Raw genomic sequence first — 13,274 nt, 5'->3', positions numbered from 1 at the left:
CTTCTGTTTGATTTTTTTTTGTATTGAGATTTATAGTCACATACTTGTTTATCAAAATCTGTCCAATCAGAGTTACGGTTGCCAGAGCTGAGAATTGACAACCTCACAGATTACATTAAAATATAAGTGTGGATCAGTTTTATTATGCAATAGCTCATTTTAGTCTTTTTATGTATTCTTTCTCTGTTATGAGGTAAAGACCATCAGCACATGCACAGTTATAATATATATCCATGCAATGGTCTCAGCAGAATTAAACATTCAGCAATCCAAGTTTCTGGCAACTCTAAGCACACCTTCTTCTCTATAAGTAATGAGTAGGATTAGCCATATTGTTATGAGCCTAGAGTTGCCGTCTTTAAATTAACAGTCACTGTGAAAAATAAATGAGAGAAAACAGTTATAAACACACCCACCGTGAGAACAGTTAACCCGCCCAGCACCTTGTTGGCTTTCGCCTTGTATCTTTTGTCCTTTACTCTGCTGTTTCCTCTGATGTCAGGTTTACTTTTTATCAATGGGACACTACTGCCCCCTAGTGGTGCGAGCTACTAATTGCACAGCAGCACGATCACAAACTTGATATAATACAGGTTTTATTTTAGTTGTACAAAAGTGTTGGACCGTTACTGTGCAGAATAAAGTAACTAAGAGTAGAGTTGAGTAGGAAGCAGTTTCACGTTCATTTGCTGAAAGAGGAAACTCTTTGCTCACCTTTAGTTTGTATATTTGTGCCAATCATGGGCTAATGTGCAACTTGCACAACTGTAGTAAATTGAGTCTGCCAGTACATATAGGCGTACTGATTCAGAGAGCACTGTTAAGTAAAGTACCACCTTAAGTAACCATATTTGCATATAAATTATGCATATTTTGATGATCGGGGAGGACTAGATGTCTTTTGTTTTCAACCTAAACTAGAAACAATCATATTAAACTCATATTTCTATCTAACAGAGCATTTTCATGTAAAAAATACAGTGAATATTTTTAAATGATTATTTCACTGAAACAAATTGGAATGATACTTTAGATATGATAGTACTGCATTGTATTGTTGTTACCATTTTCTAAATGTTAAAGCCACATCACAGTAAACGGTGTGTTGTGGTTTTCGTACTCACCTGTCAAGTGTGAGAAAGTGCGTGTGAGGTCCTCCACATTCTGATACTGGTTCAACTTGCTAGTTTATTCCCGTTGCAAAAGTCCACTTAGCCTCTCTGTCCCATTGCGCACCTCAAAGTTTTCAAACATTTTGAACAGAATGCTCCCCAGTCAAAACTGTGACCGTTTTTTTTGTTGTTGTTGCAAACAGCATACAGTCTATTAACAATTCACCGGAGCTAAAAGTCCTATGGTGAAATCAACTCTCGACGGACCTTTAGCATTTTAGAAGTAGCCTGTTAGCCAGACCTAGCATGCACCTGTAGGGTGTGTTTGAATTACGTCACTTGCGTGCTGGACGGGTGGTGCAGTAAATCAGTGATTCATTAAGGTAGATGAAACCTTTTTTAAACTACGAGAAGGTACAACCTTACCCCTTAAACGTAGCTACTTCTTCATTACATGTACTTTTTTGAAAACTGCTGGGACAGGACGGTTTCGACTGTACAACCTCCTGACAACTTGGCGATGAGCATAATGGTTTAACGGGATGCCAGCTGAGTGTTGCCTCTCTGAATGCCCTGCTGTGGCCACATGCACACCTTCAGACACAGACAGGGTTTGTTAGGCCTTTCGAAAGGTTTCGTTTTTGTCCTATCATGGATAGGTCACTTGAAATGTAAAAAAGTAGGCCAAGGCTACAATATTTGATAAAAAAACAAAAAAACGACGTTTTTACAAACGAAAGTAAATGTAATGTATTACTTCACCCCTGGTTATAAGTAAAATTCAAATTGCCCTATAAATCAATCTTCCTATTTGACTGTTCCTGTTTGTCTTTCTGATGATGCCATTGTTTAAACACCCCTCTATCTGCGAACTTGAATGCACCACACATACATTGTTCATCATGGTGCGTTACATTAATCAAGCTAGACTGAATATTTGTCAATTGATTTGAATGGTGTTTTTTGAAATTTAGCATATAACCTTGGTTCATCAATAATTGTTGATGGTCTCTAAAATATGCAAAATTCTACCCAGAGCAACTTTAATTCCTCACAGTGACACCTCCTCTTCCACTTGCCTTTCAGCATAATTTATGATCAGCAGCAGAACATCATCATCATAGTGTCCTGAAGTACATTTCACACAGCACTCCAATTCTTGTTTTAAGCTGTGAGTCCCTCTGGAGGGACTGTGATTTCAAATCTGTTGCTATTTGTTACCTTTTACACCAATCCAAATCTGTTATGTATCATCATGGCTCGTACATAGCATTAATTATATCACCACACAATGCAACATTTGTTTTAATGTAGTACAAAACAAACCCTGTGTTAGCAGCAAATTAGGTCTTACATTTAAATGTATTAACTTTTAAATACTCAACAGAGCAAAAGTAATTGTTTCTAAAGTTAGGGAATTGTAAATTTGGTTGAATAATACAAGGCACAAGTCAAATGTTTCAAGCTATTTTTGGTCACGTGTGGGGGGTGGCCTTGTTAGATTCTGGGACAGGAACTCAACTTCCTCTGACTGAGTGCACAAATTGTCTGCGTCAGTGCACCATGGATAGAGCTGCTGTGGGGTCGCCCCGCAGGACTCCCTCAGTCCCGGAATGCAACATCTCTACCTCCACCTTGGCTTTTGACCATCACTTCACCACAACTGCCACGGGAAAACTCCACCTGGCTGAGATAGTAAGTGTGAATATGGATTTTAAAATGTTCTCTTCAGTGTTTAAAGAGAAAGTGCTAGTGCTACCAAATGAGACAAAAAAGGGATGACTTGATCTGCATTTAGGTTGATTCTGATCTACAGTACTGCACATGATATTCATGTGAATAGTAGCATAACCTTGTTGTTGCATAGGACTGTATGTAATAGTTGAAAAAACAAACTACTGGAAAAAAATATTTTCTATGAAAATAGGAAATAAATCAAAAAACAAAACAAGCAAACCCTGTCTTCCTTCTTTCTCTCCCTTATTGTGGCTCTTCCTTTCCAAATCAGCTGAGGAAAAGAGACAGGATGGCCTTTCCATAAATACAGTCTGGCTGGCTGCCATGCAGAGGCTGGGCAGACCCATTTGGAGTAATTTGATGGCAATCAATTGAAACAAGGGAAAGTCCTACAAGAGATTCTATTTCAGGAAAATAGAAACCAACCATGCTTAAAGGCGTGTTCTTGTGAAATCAAAAAACTTTGCAGGAATGGTGTTGCGATGAAAAAGGAAGGAACGGATTCGGAAGAGGGATGGGAGTTAGGAATTTGGAAATGACTCATTGATCAACAAATACTGTAAATTTGCACAATAGGTTTCTATCAACAGCGTTGACATGTGACACTCCCTTGTATGTTTTCAAGTTAGATATTTTTTAGTTGACTGCTTCAAAATGCTTCATTTTGCTTCCCATATTGGTGACTTGATTTATCTCGAATGGGGTTGGAAGCTTTGGCCTGAATGTATTCCTTCTGTTCTCCACACTCTCATTCACACTCTTTCTGTCCCCTCTCCTCCAGGTGTTTGGTATGTTGGTGTGGATTCTGGTGGAGGGTACAGAGTATTTTCATCTGCCAGCTCTCTGCTGGGTGATGTTTGTTGCCATCTTCTGCTGGGTTCTGACCATTTGCCTGTTTATAATTAACCTCACTGGAGCCCACTACAGGATACCACAGGTCCCCTGGACTACACTGGTAAAACACACACATCAGTTTTTGTCTTACTTTTTTGCATTTTTACCAACTTGTCTGAGTGCTTTGTCTCTTAATCTGTTTATTTAATAGGCGCTGTGTTTGAACTGCAGTGCTACAGCCTTGTATCTGGTGACAGCAGTCATAGATTCTTTCTCAGTCAACAAGGCTGTCAGGGGGAGACACAACTACAACTGCTGGGCAGCATCTGCAGTAAGGGCACTTCTTGGCAACTTTCTGTAATGGCATATGTGTTTATAAAATGACACAAAACACGACAGGAGCAGCCCAGTGCATTAAACTAACAGAAGTGCAGGCTGAATCCATGAGATAAAATAATTAATATAACAAAAACAGGAATAACAACCACATGTGGAGTTTAAAGGTGTGTCCAAAACAAAACAAAAACGTTTTTACTGTGCAAAGCAGATGCAAGCTTTAGTCAGGAGTGGACTCCAAGATTGTGTCCCCAGTATTGTATTTATACATTTTTTATAAGGAAAGCCTCAGACAACATTATTTAACTGTTTTTTGAATCTCCTTGTGACAAGTATATCAGACTTTGTTTTTAAAATAACATTTCAGAACGAAATTTGTTATCTCCTGATCCTGATTCCGATATTCGGGGTACAGTATCTTCTGATCGGACACCGGTGCTCTCTTTTCCCAAAGTTAGAAAATATGTATACCTCATTGTGTAGACTGTAGAACTTCTTGAGCAACTATGTACCATTCTGTCAATGTAACAAAAAGTGCCACTTTTTTAAAGCATAAGTCCACTGTAGTTTGAGGCATCATTTTTGTTCAATTCTGTTTTAGTTGTGAACAATGGGTATAAGACATTAAATAAATGCCCCTCTTTATTTCCACATGACCTATATCCTTTTTTTTCTTTTCTTTCCCTCTTTCCTACCTCTCACGCTTAAGTTCTTTGCATTTCTCACCACACTGTGCTATGCAGGAAGCAGTTACCTGAGCTACTGTGCCTGGAAAACTGCAGAAGAAGGACAATAGTTTGTAACCTGGTGAAGTGGTTGAATGGTGAAGTGAAGACCTTCTCTGAGTAATGTTTCTGATACCTTCACAGCAGAACAAGGCTGCAGTCAAATTAGCTGTCATATGGTTAGCAGAACGACACGTCAGATAGGTATGTATTACGTTTTTGTGGACTCAACTTCAGCTCTAGGACACTTGTCAGAACACGGTGGAATCTTTGCTAAAATGAACAATGGCAAACCTATTTTTCAGCTCGTTAGCTGTTTATGTGCAGCGTCACACACATGGATGAGAAACAGATGTACACAGTCCTGCACACAGTAGCTTTTTATTTCATGTAAATCCAATTATAATTTGCCCCTTTTACGCAATAAAAAATATAACACAGAGTATACACTCTGTGTGGAAGACCAGAGTCCTTGCTTAGGATTTAGTTTTTTTTAATTAATTTTGCATTATGTCCTAAGAGAAAAAAGGGGACCATACAATGCAACAAATTATAATATGGCTGAGATTAAACATCGGATTAAAATCCCTGTCATTTACTACAGTATGTTGTCATCCTTACAGTAGCCATTCCTAAACCTATATGATGTATTTTTAAAATGGAAGTAATCACTGCTTGTTTCCTTCTTTGTTGTATTTGTGCACAGGGCTCTTATTAAAAAACCCGGTTACTTCAATGTATTGTCTATAAAGTACATGTTTAGTAAATCCTGTGTGTTTCACTTCACCACACAGGGTCACAAACTAAGCTTCTCTTGAACAGTCGCCGTTACTTTTATTTGTTTTTGTCGTTTCTGAAGAAACCATTGGTAATAAACCAGAGACACAATTTCCGAGGATGTGTTGATACATATAGTGATATAATATAACCAAATGAAAAAAAACGTATACTATATTATTCCATGATAAAGAAAAATGTTGATCATTCCCAGTTCCTGAATCAGTCATAGTTGGTGCTGTTGTTTTGAGCCTGGGGGATGGCCCAGTGAGCAGCAATTGAAGTGAGCCCAGCAGAGTTGAAGGTTCCGCTGATAATCACGAGCTCTTGGCCCTCGTGGGATGGGTAGAAGTTAAAGGAGGTCTGTAAGAGAGCATCAACAACTTAATACCTGACAATATGAACTTGCATTGATAATTGCAGTGGTGGAATATAAGATCATTCATTGAGTAACCATTTATGGTATTTTTCATTTATTGAGCATTTTCTCGACTTGCATGCCATTTCTACTTCTGAACTTTACTACATCTCACACACAAATATTGCATTTTTTGCTTTACAACATTTGTCTGACAGCATTAGATCCTTTAATAATTCATTCTTTTCTACACAAACATATAAAAAGCTGTAAAAATAAGATGTTTTGTAATAAATTAGCGACTCATCAGTTTACACAATGCAGCTCAAATCATTGGTCTAACGTAATGAGGTTTGTACAATGCTAGAATCCTGCATTTAAATGAGTGCATATCAAAATAATCTAAGGGTATAGCATATATGACTGTTGAACAGTTACAAGGGTTTGTTTCTCTGCATTAGTACTTTTGCTTAAGGCAAGGCAGGTTTATTTATATAGGACCTTTCAACACAAGGCAATTCAAAGTGCTCAAAATGAAAGACATTAAGAGCATTTAGAAGTAGTGCAGAATAAACACATTATAGAAAAGGCACTTAATAACAGTCGTTTAAAAGCAAAGACAATAAAATAAACACAACAGGTATAATATACATGAATAAAAGTTGTAATGCAGATCGGAATGCTTCTTCCATCATGGTATAATTGAAACAAACACAAATTGTAGAAGAAGGTATTTACTTGAATGGGCTGGCCGACAATCAGAGAGCGCCCACTGGAGGTCCCGAAGACCAGCTGATAGATGTAGCTGCCGGACTGGTATTTCCCAGAGATCTGAAACATGACCGTGAGAGCACATTGACATGTTAGTGCATGTGGTTTGTCCCCGATGAGTAAAAACATCACACACTAAAACCAATATCAATGTATTGGTTTAGTATTATAAAGCCTCTCACCTGACGAATGCTCTCTCCTTCATTCAGGATCAGCTCCATTTCGGAGTTAATTTGACGACCAACCATTTCTCCCCAAACAAAACCATTGCGCACCTGCAAACTGCAAGGAGCGAGGAAACACACAACAATGGTTTATTCAAGGAAATTATTGACAGAAGAATGATCAGATTTAAACTATTTGGTATCCTCATGGATGGTCGGATATTATACAAGAACAAGTAAAAAAACATTGAAATAGAAAGCAGAACAATAGGGGTGAACCTTGTGGTTTACTTTAGCACGTCCTCACCAGCCTTGTTAAAAATAAATTTGAATAATAATAAGGAAATGCAGCAAATCTCCACATTTGAAAAGCTGGAACTGATAAATGTTTATACAAAAAATGACATAAAAGACAAGCAAAATAACTGCCAATAACACTTTGCCAACCTCTTCGTTGTTTTAGGTGTACCTAAATATAACACTGGATAGTGTAATCTACATAAAGACATCTTATTTTAAAAGTTATTTATTTGTTTCGTGTCTTCTCTATCTGAATCTATAAAGTAACTAGTTACTAAAGCTGTAAAATAAAGTAAAAAAGACAATATTTCCCTTTGAAATCTACTGGAATAGTATAATCTGGCACATGAAGAAAATACTTCCGTAAAGTCCAAGTAACTCAAATATGTACAGTATTCAAGTGAATATACTTTATTACATTTCACCAATGCCTGCTAAGATTTTTTCAATAAAATAAATGCAATTACTACTGTCAGTGATAATCTGGGGTTAGAAAAAAAGAACTCACCTTCTTTAAAATCACTGTTTCACTCTCCCTTCAGCTTAAGTAATACATGCACGATCCTCCCTATGTTTGACCCTCTTTAACTTCCATACAGTTCTTTACATTTGTATTAAAGAAGGAGGACAGACTGACCCGGTGATGTAACTGTTGGTATTTTCCCAGAGCCTGATCCCTGTGATCGGTCCATTTTCATTTTCTGTGGAGAATGCCTGTCCTCCACCATTTCCAACAGCGGGAGAGAAGGAGTACTGAGGCAAGGGAGCTGAAGAAATAAAATAAATGTCTTATGTGAGAGGAAGCCATGCTGCTTCCCCATTTACATACAAATATCTTATTTAAAGGCGTATATGTTACCTGTCATGCAGCTGGTGCAGAGCACAGCAAGAACCAGGAAGGAAAACATTCTGGTGGGTGGACGAGTCCAGAACAAACCTGAAATCAGATGAAAAAATTCATGAAAACATCTTCATGATAAAATCTCTGTCAACATTTCTTAAGACAAGAAACCAGTCTGATATTCATCTTTAAGAAGCAACAAGATGTGCATGAACTGAAGCCAGTGTGAATTATAATAAAGGTATTGGAAATTGAAAGACCTCTTCCCATTAACACAGTGAGATGCTAATAAAGTTTATTTGAAAGTCCATTTTCAGATGCTCACCTGCAAAGTAGATCTCCTGAAACCAGCTTGAGTCCTGAGCGAAGTGTGAGATGGGACAGGAACACTGGCACTTATATATGTTTACACACACACACACACACACACACACACACACACACACACACACACACACACACACACACACACACACACACACACACACACACACACACACACACACACACACACACACACACACACACACACATACCCACCCACCCACCCACCCACCCACATACACACACACACACACACACACACACACACACACACACACACACACACACACACACACACACCACACCACACAAACACACACACACACACACACACACACACACACACACACACACACACACACACACACACACACACACACACACACACACACACACACACACATTCTTACTTGACAGCCTCTGACAGCAGAACAATAGCAAAATAAATGTCCAAAGATCGAAATTCATCCACGAAGAAAAAATGATGAACATATTTCTTTGTCTCTGACACTGATGGGAAAGGAAGTCACAGAGCTAAACCAGTTTTGTGAATTAGTTTGCCGGGCAATCCTACCTTGAAGACACTTTAGAAGTTACTTTACATCTTATTGGCAGATGACTTTATCCAGTTTTCTTGAAAAAGTAGGTGTTCAAATGATTTTTTTTTGTGTTTATTTTTTGTGGATTTACATTAAGTTGTTCTTTAAATTTGATGTATAAATGAATCAAACCTTCATTACAAATGTAAGCTTTTTTAAATGGCTAGAAATCAAATCAATTTGAAAGTTGGTTAAACCAGAATTAAATCTGCAAAACATGTATTTGTTCTTTTAAAATAGACATTAGACATATTCCTCAGTGACTTGAAGATATGATGTCCCCCGCTGCAACTTCAAACCAGGAAATGACTTGCGAGGAAAGTTCCACAGGCATGCTTTAACTGGTTCTACTGGAATAACATTTGTTAGCGTAATGACTCACACTTCCCTACAACATAACTTCCTGCTCTCGGATATGTTCCAAGTATGTATATGGAAAAGCGAATTATAATCATCATCATAATAATTATATGTTAAATGTTTTCCTCAGATCATGTTTGGGCTTCTGTTTTATTTCTTCCCTCCCTCTTGTTTTTTATTTGAACAACTTTTCTCTCATACTGCCCGTCACCTATCTGTTTCCTTGTAATGTTTTGCCAACCAGTGACGTCTGTTGTGGACTTTGTGTATTTCAGTCCAATTAATCACGTGTCCATAAAATGGTGAATAAAGGGAAGAAATATATACAAATAACAATAAAGTAAATCCATAAATGAGAATGATCATGGCAGAAATTGGTTTAGTATTTATTGAATTAATTTCATTGTGCAAACTTGTTGAAAAAGAATAAAACAAATAATAATGGGAACATAATTGAGGAACGTGAAAGGAAAACTGAAGGTGCTAGGACGTCCAAAGTGGTATAAAAGTAATAAGTAAATTGATCACAATGCTAAAAAAAATGACTGGCCTGGATCATAATACTATTTTGTGATAATTTAATGGCTACCTTTCTGTATCGGGAGAACTTCTTACGATACGATTAAGTTCATTTTGTCCAGGCACAGCTAAAAAACATTCTAAAAGTCCCTGACGGTAAACACCTCTGACGTCAGCCATGTGAGAATGTTTTAGCATACCTGCAAACTCAGAAGGGCTGAAAAAGGTGACAAACTAAACCGTTGTAGGGGGGTCTGGGGGCACCCCCCCCCCCCCCAGCCTTTGTACACGTTGCCTAGCAACGCTGCACATGCGCATTATATCCTGCTCCGCTCCGAGTTATAGTAGTAGGCTATTCATGGGAAACGCATGAATAGCACGTTAAGATCTCGGCCAAGTCGTAATTAAAAGCAGTTCTTCATTATTTAAGTTAAGCGGCGGTAACGCCAGTGTTAAACAAGGTGTTAAACACGCAAATGCCGGTTGGTGTGCGTACGGTACTGAGTGTTTATCGGTCCACGGCCGTAATGAACGTGTCGCATTGGTCCATATGTAATGCGCACGTTCTGTTGTTCCCATTGGCATAGAGCTATTGAACATTAACTTTAACAAAGGATACGGATAACATATAGCCCACGGCAGTTTTGTCATTGTATGTATAGCCTATATTTGTATTACGCTATCATCATTCAACATGTAGAATGAACGTGTAATCTATAGAGTCGATTTACATAGATAATTCACAACCATGAACCTAATCTGGATCTTAAACCTGCCAATTGCCAACAATTGTTACTACATATAAAATATGTTTTCGTTTTTAGATGGCGTGTTTCAAAGGCATCTGTGTCTTGTGTACATAACACAGTGCAATATGAATACTGTCATTTCCAACAGTGAAGCGTTATATGTGCTTACGAAAACTTTAAACAAACTCTACACACGGTCACCAGCGTTTGTAGATTTTGTTCGTAACTCCAAACTTTGATGAAAAGTTGATGAAACCGAAATAATTAATCCGAACGGATCACGGATCAATGATGATCTGTTGCACCACTACTAGCTACTCACTAAACCACACACGGATGTGTATTTGTTCATTACGTGTTCGTTTTCATCCCTCTCATATCTGACCACAATGACAGCCGCCAGTAATATCAGATAACAGGACGGATGCTGTGGAGATCAGCCTTCACAAACGCTTCTGTTCGCATTGAACGAGGTGACGTAGAACTGGTCTAGCTAGGCTAACTTTAACACAATTCACTGAGGTTAGCTAGCAACCTAACAAGCTGATAAGCTGAAGCATGTTAATACACTTTATTTGGCTCAAATAATTTTACTTCAGCAACGTTAAAATGATACAGCATACAATGTTTTTGCCAGATTAGCTGCTACTAGACCTACCTCAAAACTTGTATCTGTAAGGTATCCCGAAAATTGTCCAGAAGAACCACTCGCTGACGACTGAGCACTCCACTCCAAGAGGGACCGATGGGTAAAAAAACGCGCGCTGTGGTTTATCTTGCTTATGATTGGTCGGTGGTCGTGGAACGCGAGTCATTTGAACAAAGATTTTATTTATTGTGAAGATAGCAAAGTTGTTTCTTGCTCATTATACAGTCGGTTATACAGTCTATGGTTGGTCGGTAACCCCCCCCCCCCCCCCCTAAAAAAAAAAACTCTTCGGATCTACACGATTCACGTCAATGACATATTTTGAGTTGAAAACAGCGAATTTCGCCGAAAGGTGACTAGTTTGCAGGTATGTTTTAGGGTAAATGCTTTCAGAGATAAGCAGAGGCTGTCAAGTTGAGACGTTGGTCATGAAACCATGAAATACCTTCTATTAGTCTCAAAGTAAGAAAGAGAGGAAGGAAAGTTCAAAGGGCATTTGAAAGAGAAGACAAAATGTTTTATCCAATTGCACTTTGATTAAGCACCATGCCACCTGTCAAATATTTTTAAACCTGTTGCAATGGCAGTGATTCATTTGGGTTGTACGCCTGTCTTTTAAGTCCCTGATGGGAACTATAGGTGGGTGTGTCTGTGAGTCTTACAAAATGCCCTCATCACACTGAGTTTATTGTTAACATTAAACCTGCTTGTCCCGACCTTGTGAGTTTGTGTGTATCTCATTACAGCAAATCTGGTTCTGTGGACACTGTAGCAGGAACTATAGTAATTTAGTTAATTTCAGGATTCATTTAAAATGTGTTGGGTTGAACTACACATAAAGATAACAAGGAATCCTCCAAAGTGCTCTCAGAATTTCAGTATGGTTCAATTTTGAATTATCATTCACGTATGCATCTTGTTTACATACTGTTTTTCTATCTGTGATATGTTTGTTTGAGTTTCATCTGTGAAAAATCTGCTGTACTAAACTCTACAGTATATGCGTGAACCTTCATAGCAATAAACCAAATTCTGGGTCTGATTCTGAGGAGGTGGGCGGAGAAGGCCTACAAAGGAATGAAGGAGGTGGAGGCAGGTGTGGCAGTCAGGCGATGGGGAAAGAAGGGAAAGTCTGAGGACATCTGGTGGATGGAAGGAAAATGGCAGAGGAATGACAAGAAGAAAGTTGAATAAATGGGGATGTGTCAAAGTGTTCCACATTGCTCAATTGTCCTGCGATTCCTCTTCACTCCACTAGATGCCCTCCTTGTGCTACTGAAGATCGGCTGACCTGCATGTACTGCTGTTTATCCATTAATGAGCCAGCAGTGCAGAGGACCAGTACACTTTATACATTAGAGAGTATTTGACAGAGTTGTGGACTCGAGTCACATGACTTGGACTCGAGTCAGACTTGAGTCATGAATTTGATGACTTTAGACTTGACTTGACAAAATCTAAAAAGACTTGCACTTTGACTTTAACATCAGTGACTCGCATTTGGACTTGCCCCTTTTGACTCGAAAAGACTTGCTCCTTTTCCCAAACCCAAAGATTAAAAAGTATGTTGACATGGAAAGCGCTATCTCTCTTTGCACCTGTGTGCATCTGTGTGCGTAACGTGTGTGGCACGACATCCAATCAAATTAGATCCACGTTGTTTTGATCTGACAGCATCCAACCAATCAAAGTACTGGACCACCAATGAGGCGGAACAAACTATAAGGCGCCAAGTAGGCAAAAATGATACCACGGGTAGTTTCGTTTGGATGTAAAAACTTTGAGTTGGTCAACAAAAAAAGAACTGCTGTCTGTAAAACATGCGGGACGAAGATAACAGACGGAGACGCGACAACTTCCAACTTCGTTCGACATTTGAAGTTGCACAAACAACGGTACATTTTGAATGAAAGGTTGATTTAAGGACCGCTTTATGAATGCCTGTACATGAAGCATGGGGGACCAATTGTTAAAATGTCGGTGTCAAACACACTATTTCATCCTAGACAAACCAGAAATGGGGCTCAAAGTGCAAAATAGTGAACTTATCCATACTCATATTGTAAAAGGATAGTTTAAGATTTTTTGAAGCGAGATTGAATGTACTTAGCAGCTAGTC

General features: G+C 38.6%; 2 protein-coding genes across 2 annotated transcripts; one reads left to right on the top strand and one right to left on the bottom strand.

Annotated features, from left to right (window-relative positions):
• The first annotated feature begins 2,658 nt into the window (after positions 1-2,658).
• cmtm8b (CKLF-like MARVEL transmembrane domain containing 8b) lies at positions 2,659-5,480 on the top strand. Its single transcript, XM_063879887.1, has 4 exons — positions 2,659-2,807; positions 3,631-3,804; positions 3,895-4,014; positions 4,729-5,480. Exons 1-4 carry the CDS (start codon positions 2,676-2,678, stop codon positions 4,813-4,815), a joined length of 513 nt encoding a protein of 170 aa, XP_063735957.1. The 5' UTR covers positions 2,659-2,675; the 3' UTR covers positions 4,816-5,480.
• Positions 5,100-8,350, bottom strand: LOC134862149 (zymogen granule membrane protein 16-like). The gene is made up of 6 exons (XM_063879886.1): positions 8,281-8,350; positions 7,974-8,051; positions 7,752-7,881; positions 6,833-6,932; positions 6,618-6,710; positions 5,100-5,884 (listed from the first exon to the last, which is right to left on the bottom strand). Exons 2-6 carry the CDS (start codon positions 8,020-8,022, stop codon positions 5,744-5,746), a joined length of 513 nt encoding a protein of 170 aa, XP_063735956.1. The 5' UTR covers positions 8,023-8,051; positions 8,281-8,350; the 3' UTR covers positions 5,100-5,743.
• Between the last annotated feature and the right edge of the window lie 4,924 nt (positions 8,351-13,274).

This window comes from Eleginops maclovinus, chromosome 3 (genome assembly GCF_036324505.1).
Source record: "Eleginops maclovinus isolate JMC-PN-2008 ecotype Puerto Natales chromosome 3, JC_Emac_rtc_rv5, whole genome shotgun sequence".
Taxonomy (NCBI): Eukaryota; Metazoa; Chordata; class Actinopteri; order Perciformes; family Eleginopidae; genus Eleginops; species Eleginops maclovinus.
The sequence above is the reverse complement of the archived record's forward strand: the minus strand, read 5'-3'. Positions and strand labels throughout refer to the sequence as shown.

Bases quoted from the DNA above. Each gene is read 5' to 3' on its own strand.
- cmtm8b (XM_063879887.1), top strand. From the start codon at position 2,676: ATGGATAGAGCTGCTGTGGGGTCGCCCCGCAGGACTCCCTCAGTCCCG. The intron at 2,808-3,630 runs GTAAGTGTGAAT...CCTCTCCTCCAG, and splicing joins AACTCCACCTGGCTGAGATA to GTGTTTGGTATGTTGGTGTG. The intron at 4,015-4,728 runs GTAAGGGCACTT...CTCACGCTTAAG, and splicing joins ACTGCTGGGCAGCATCTGCA to TTCTTTGCATTTCTCACCAC.
- LOC134862149 (XM_063879886.1), bottom strand. From the start codon at position 8,022: ATGTTTTCCTTCCTGGTTCTTGCTGTGCTCTGCACCAGCTGCATGACA. The intron at 6,711-6,832 runs GTGAGAGGCTTT...GTCATGTTTCAG, and splicing joins AAGGAGAGAGCATTCGTCAG to ATCTCTGGGAAATACCAGTC. The intron at 5,885-6,617 runs GTAAATACCTTC...GCTCTCTTACAG, and splicing joins TTGTCGGCCAGCCCATTCAA to ACCTCCTTTAACTTCTACCC.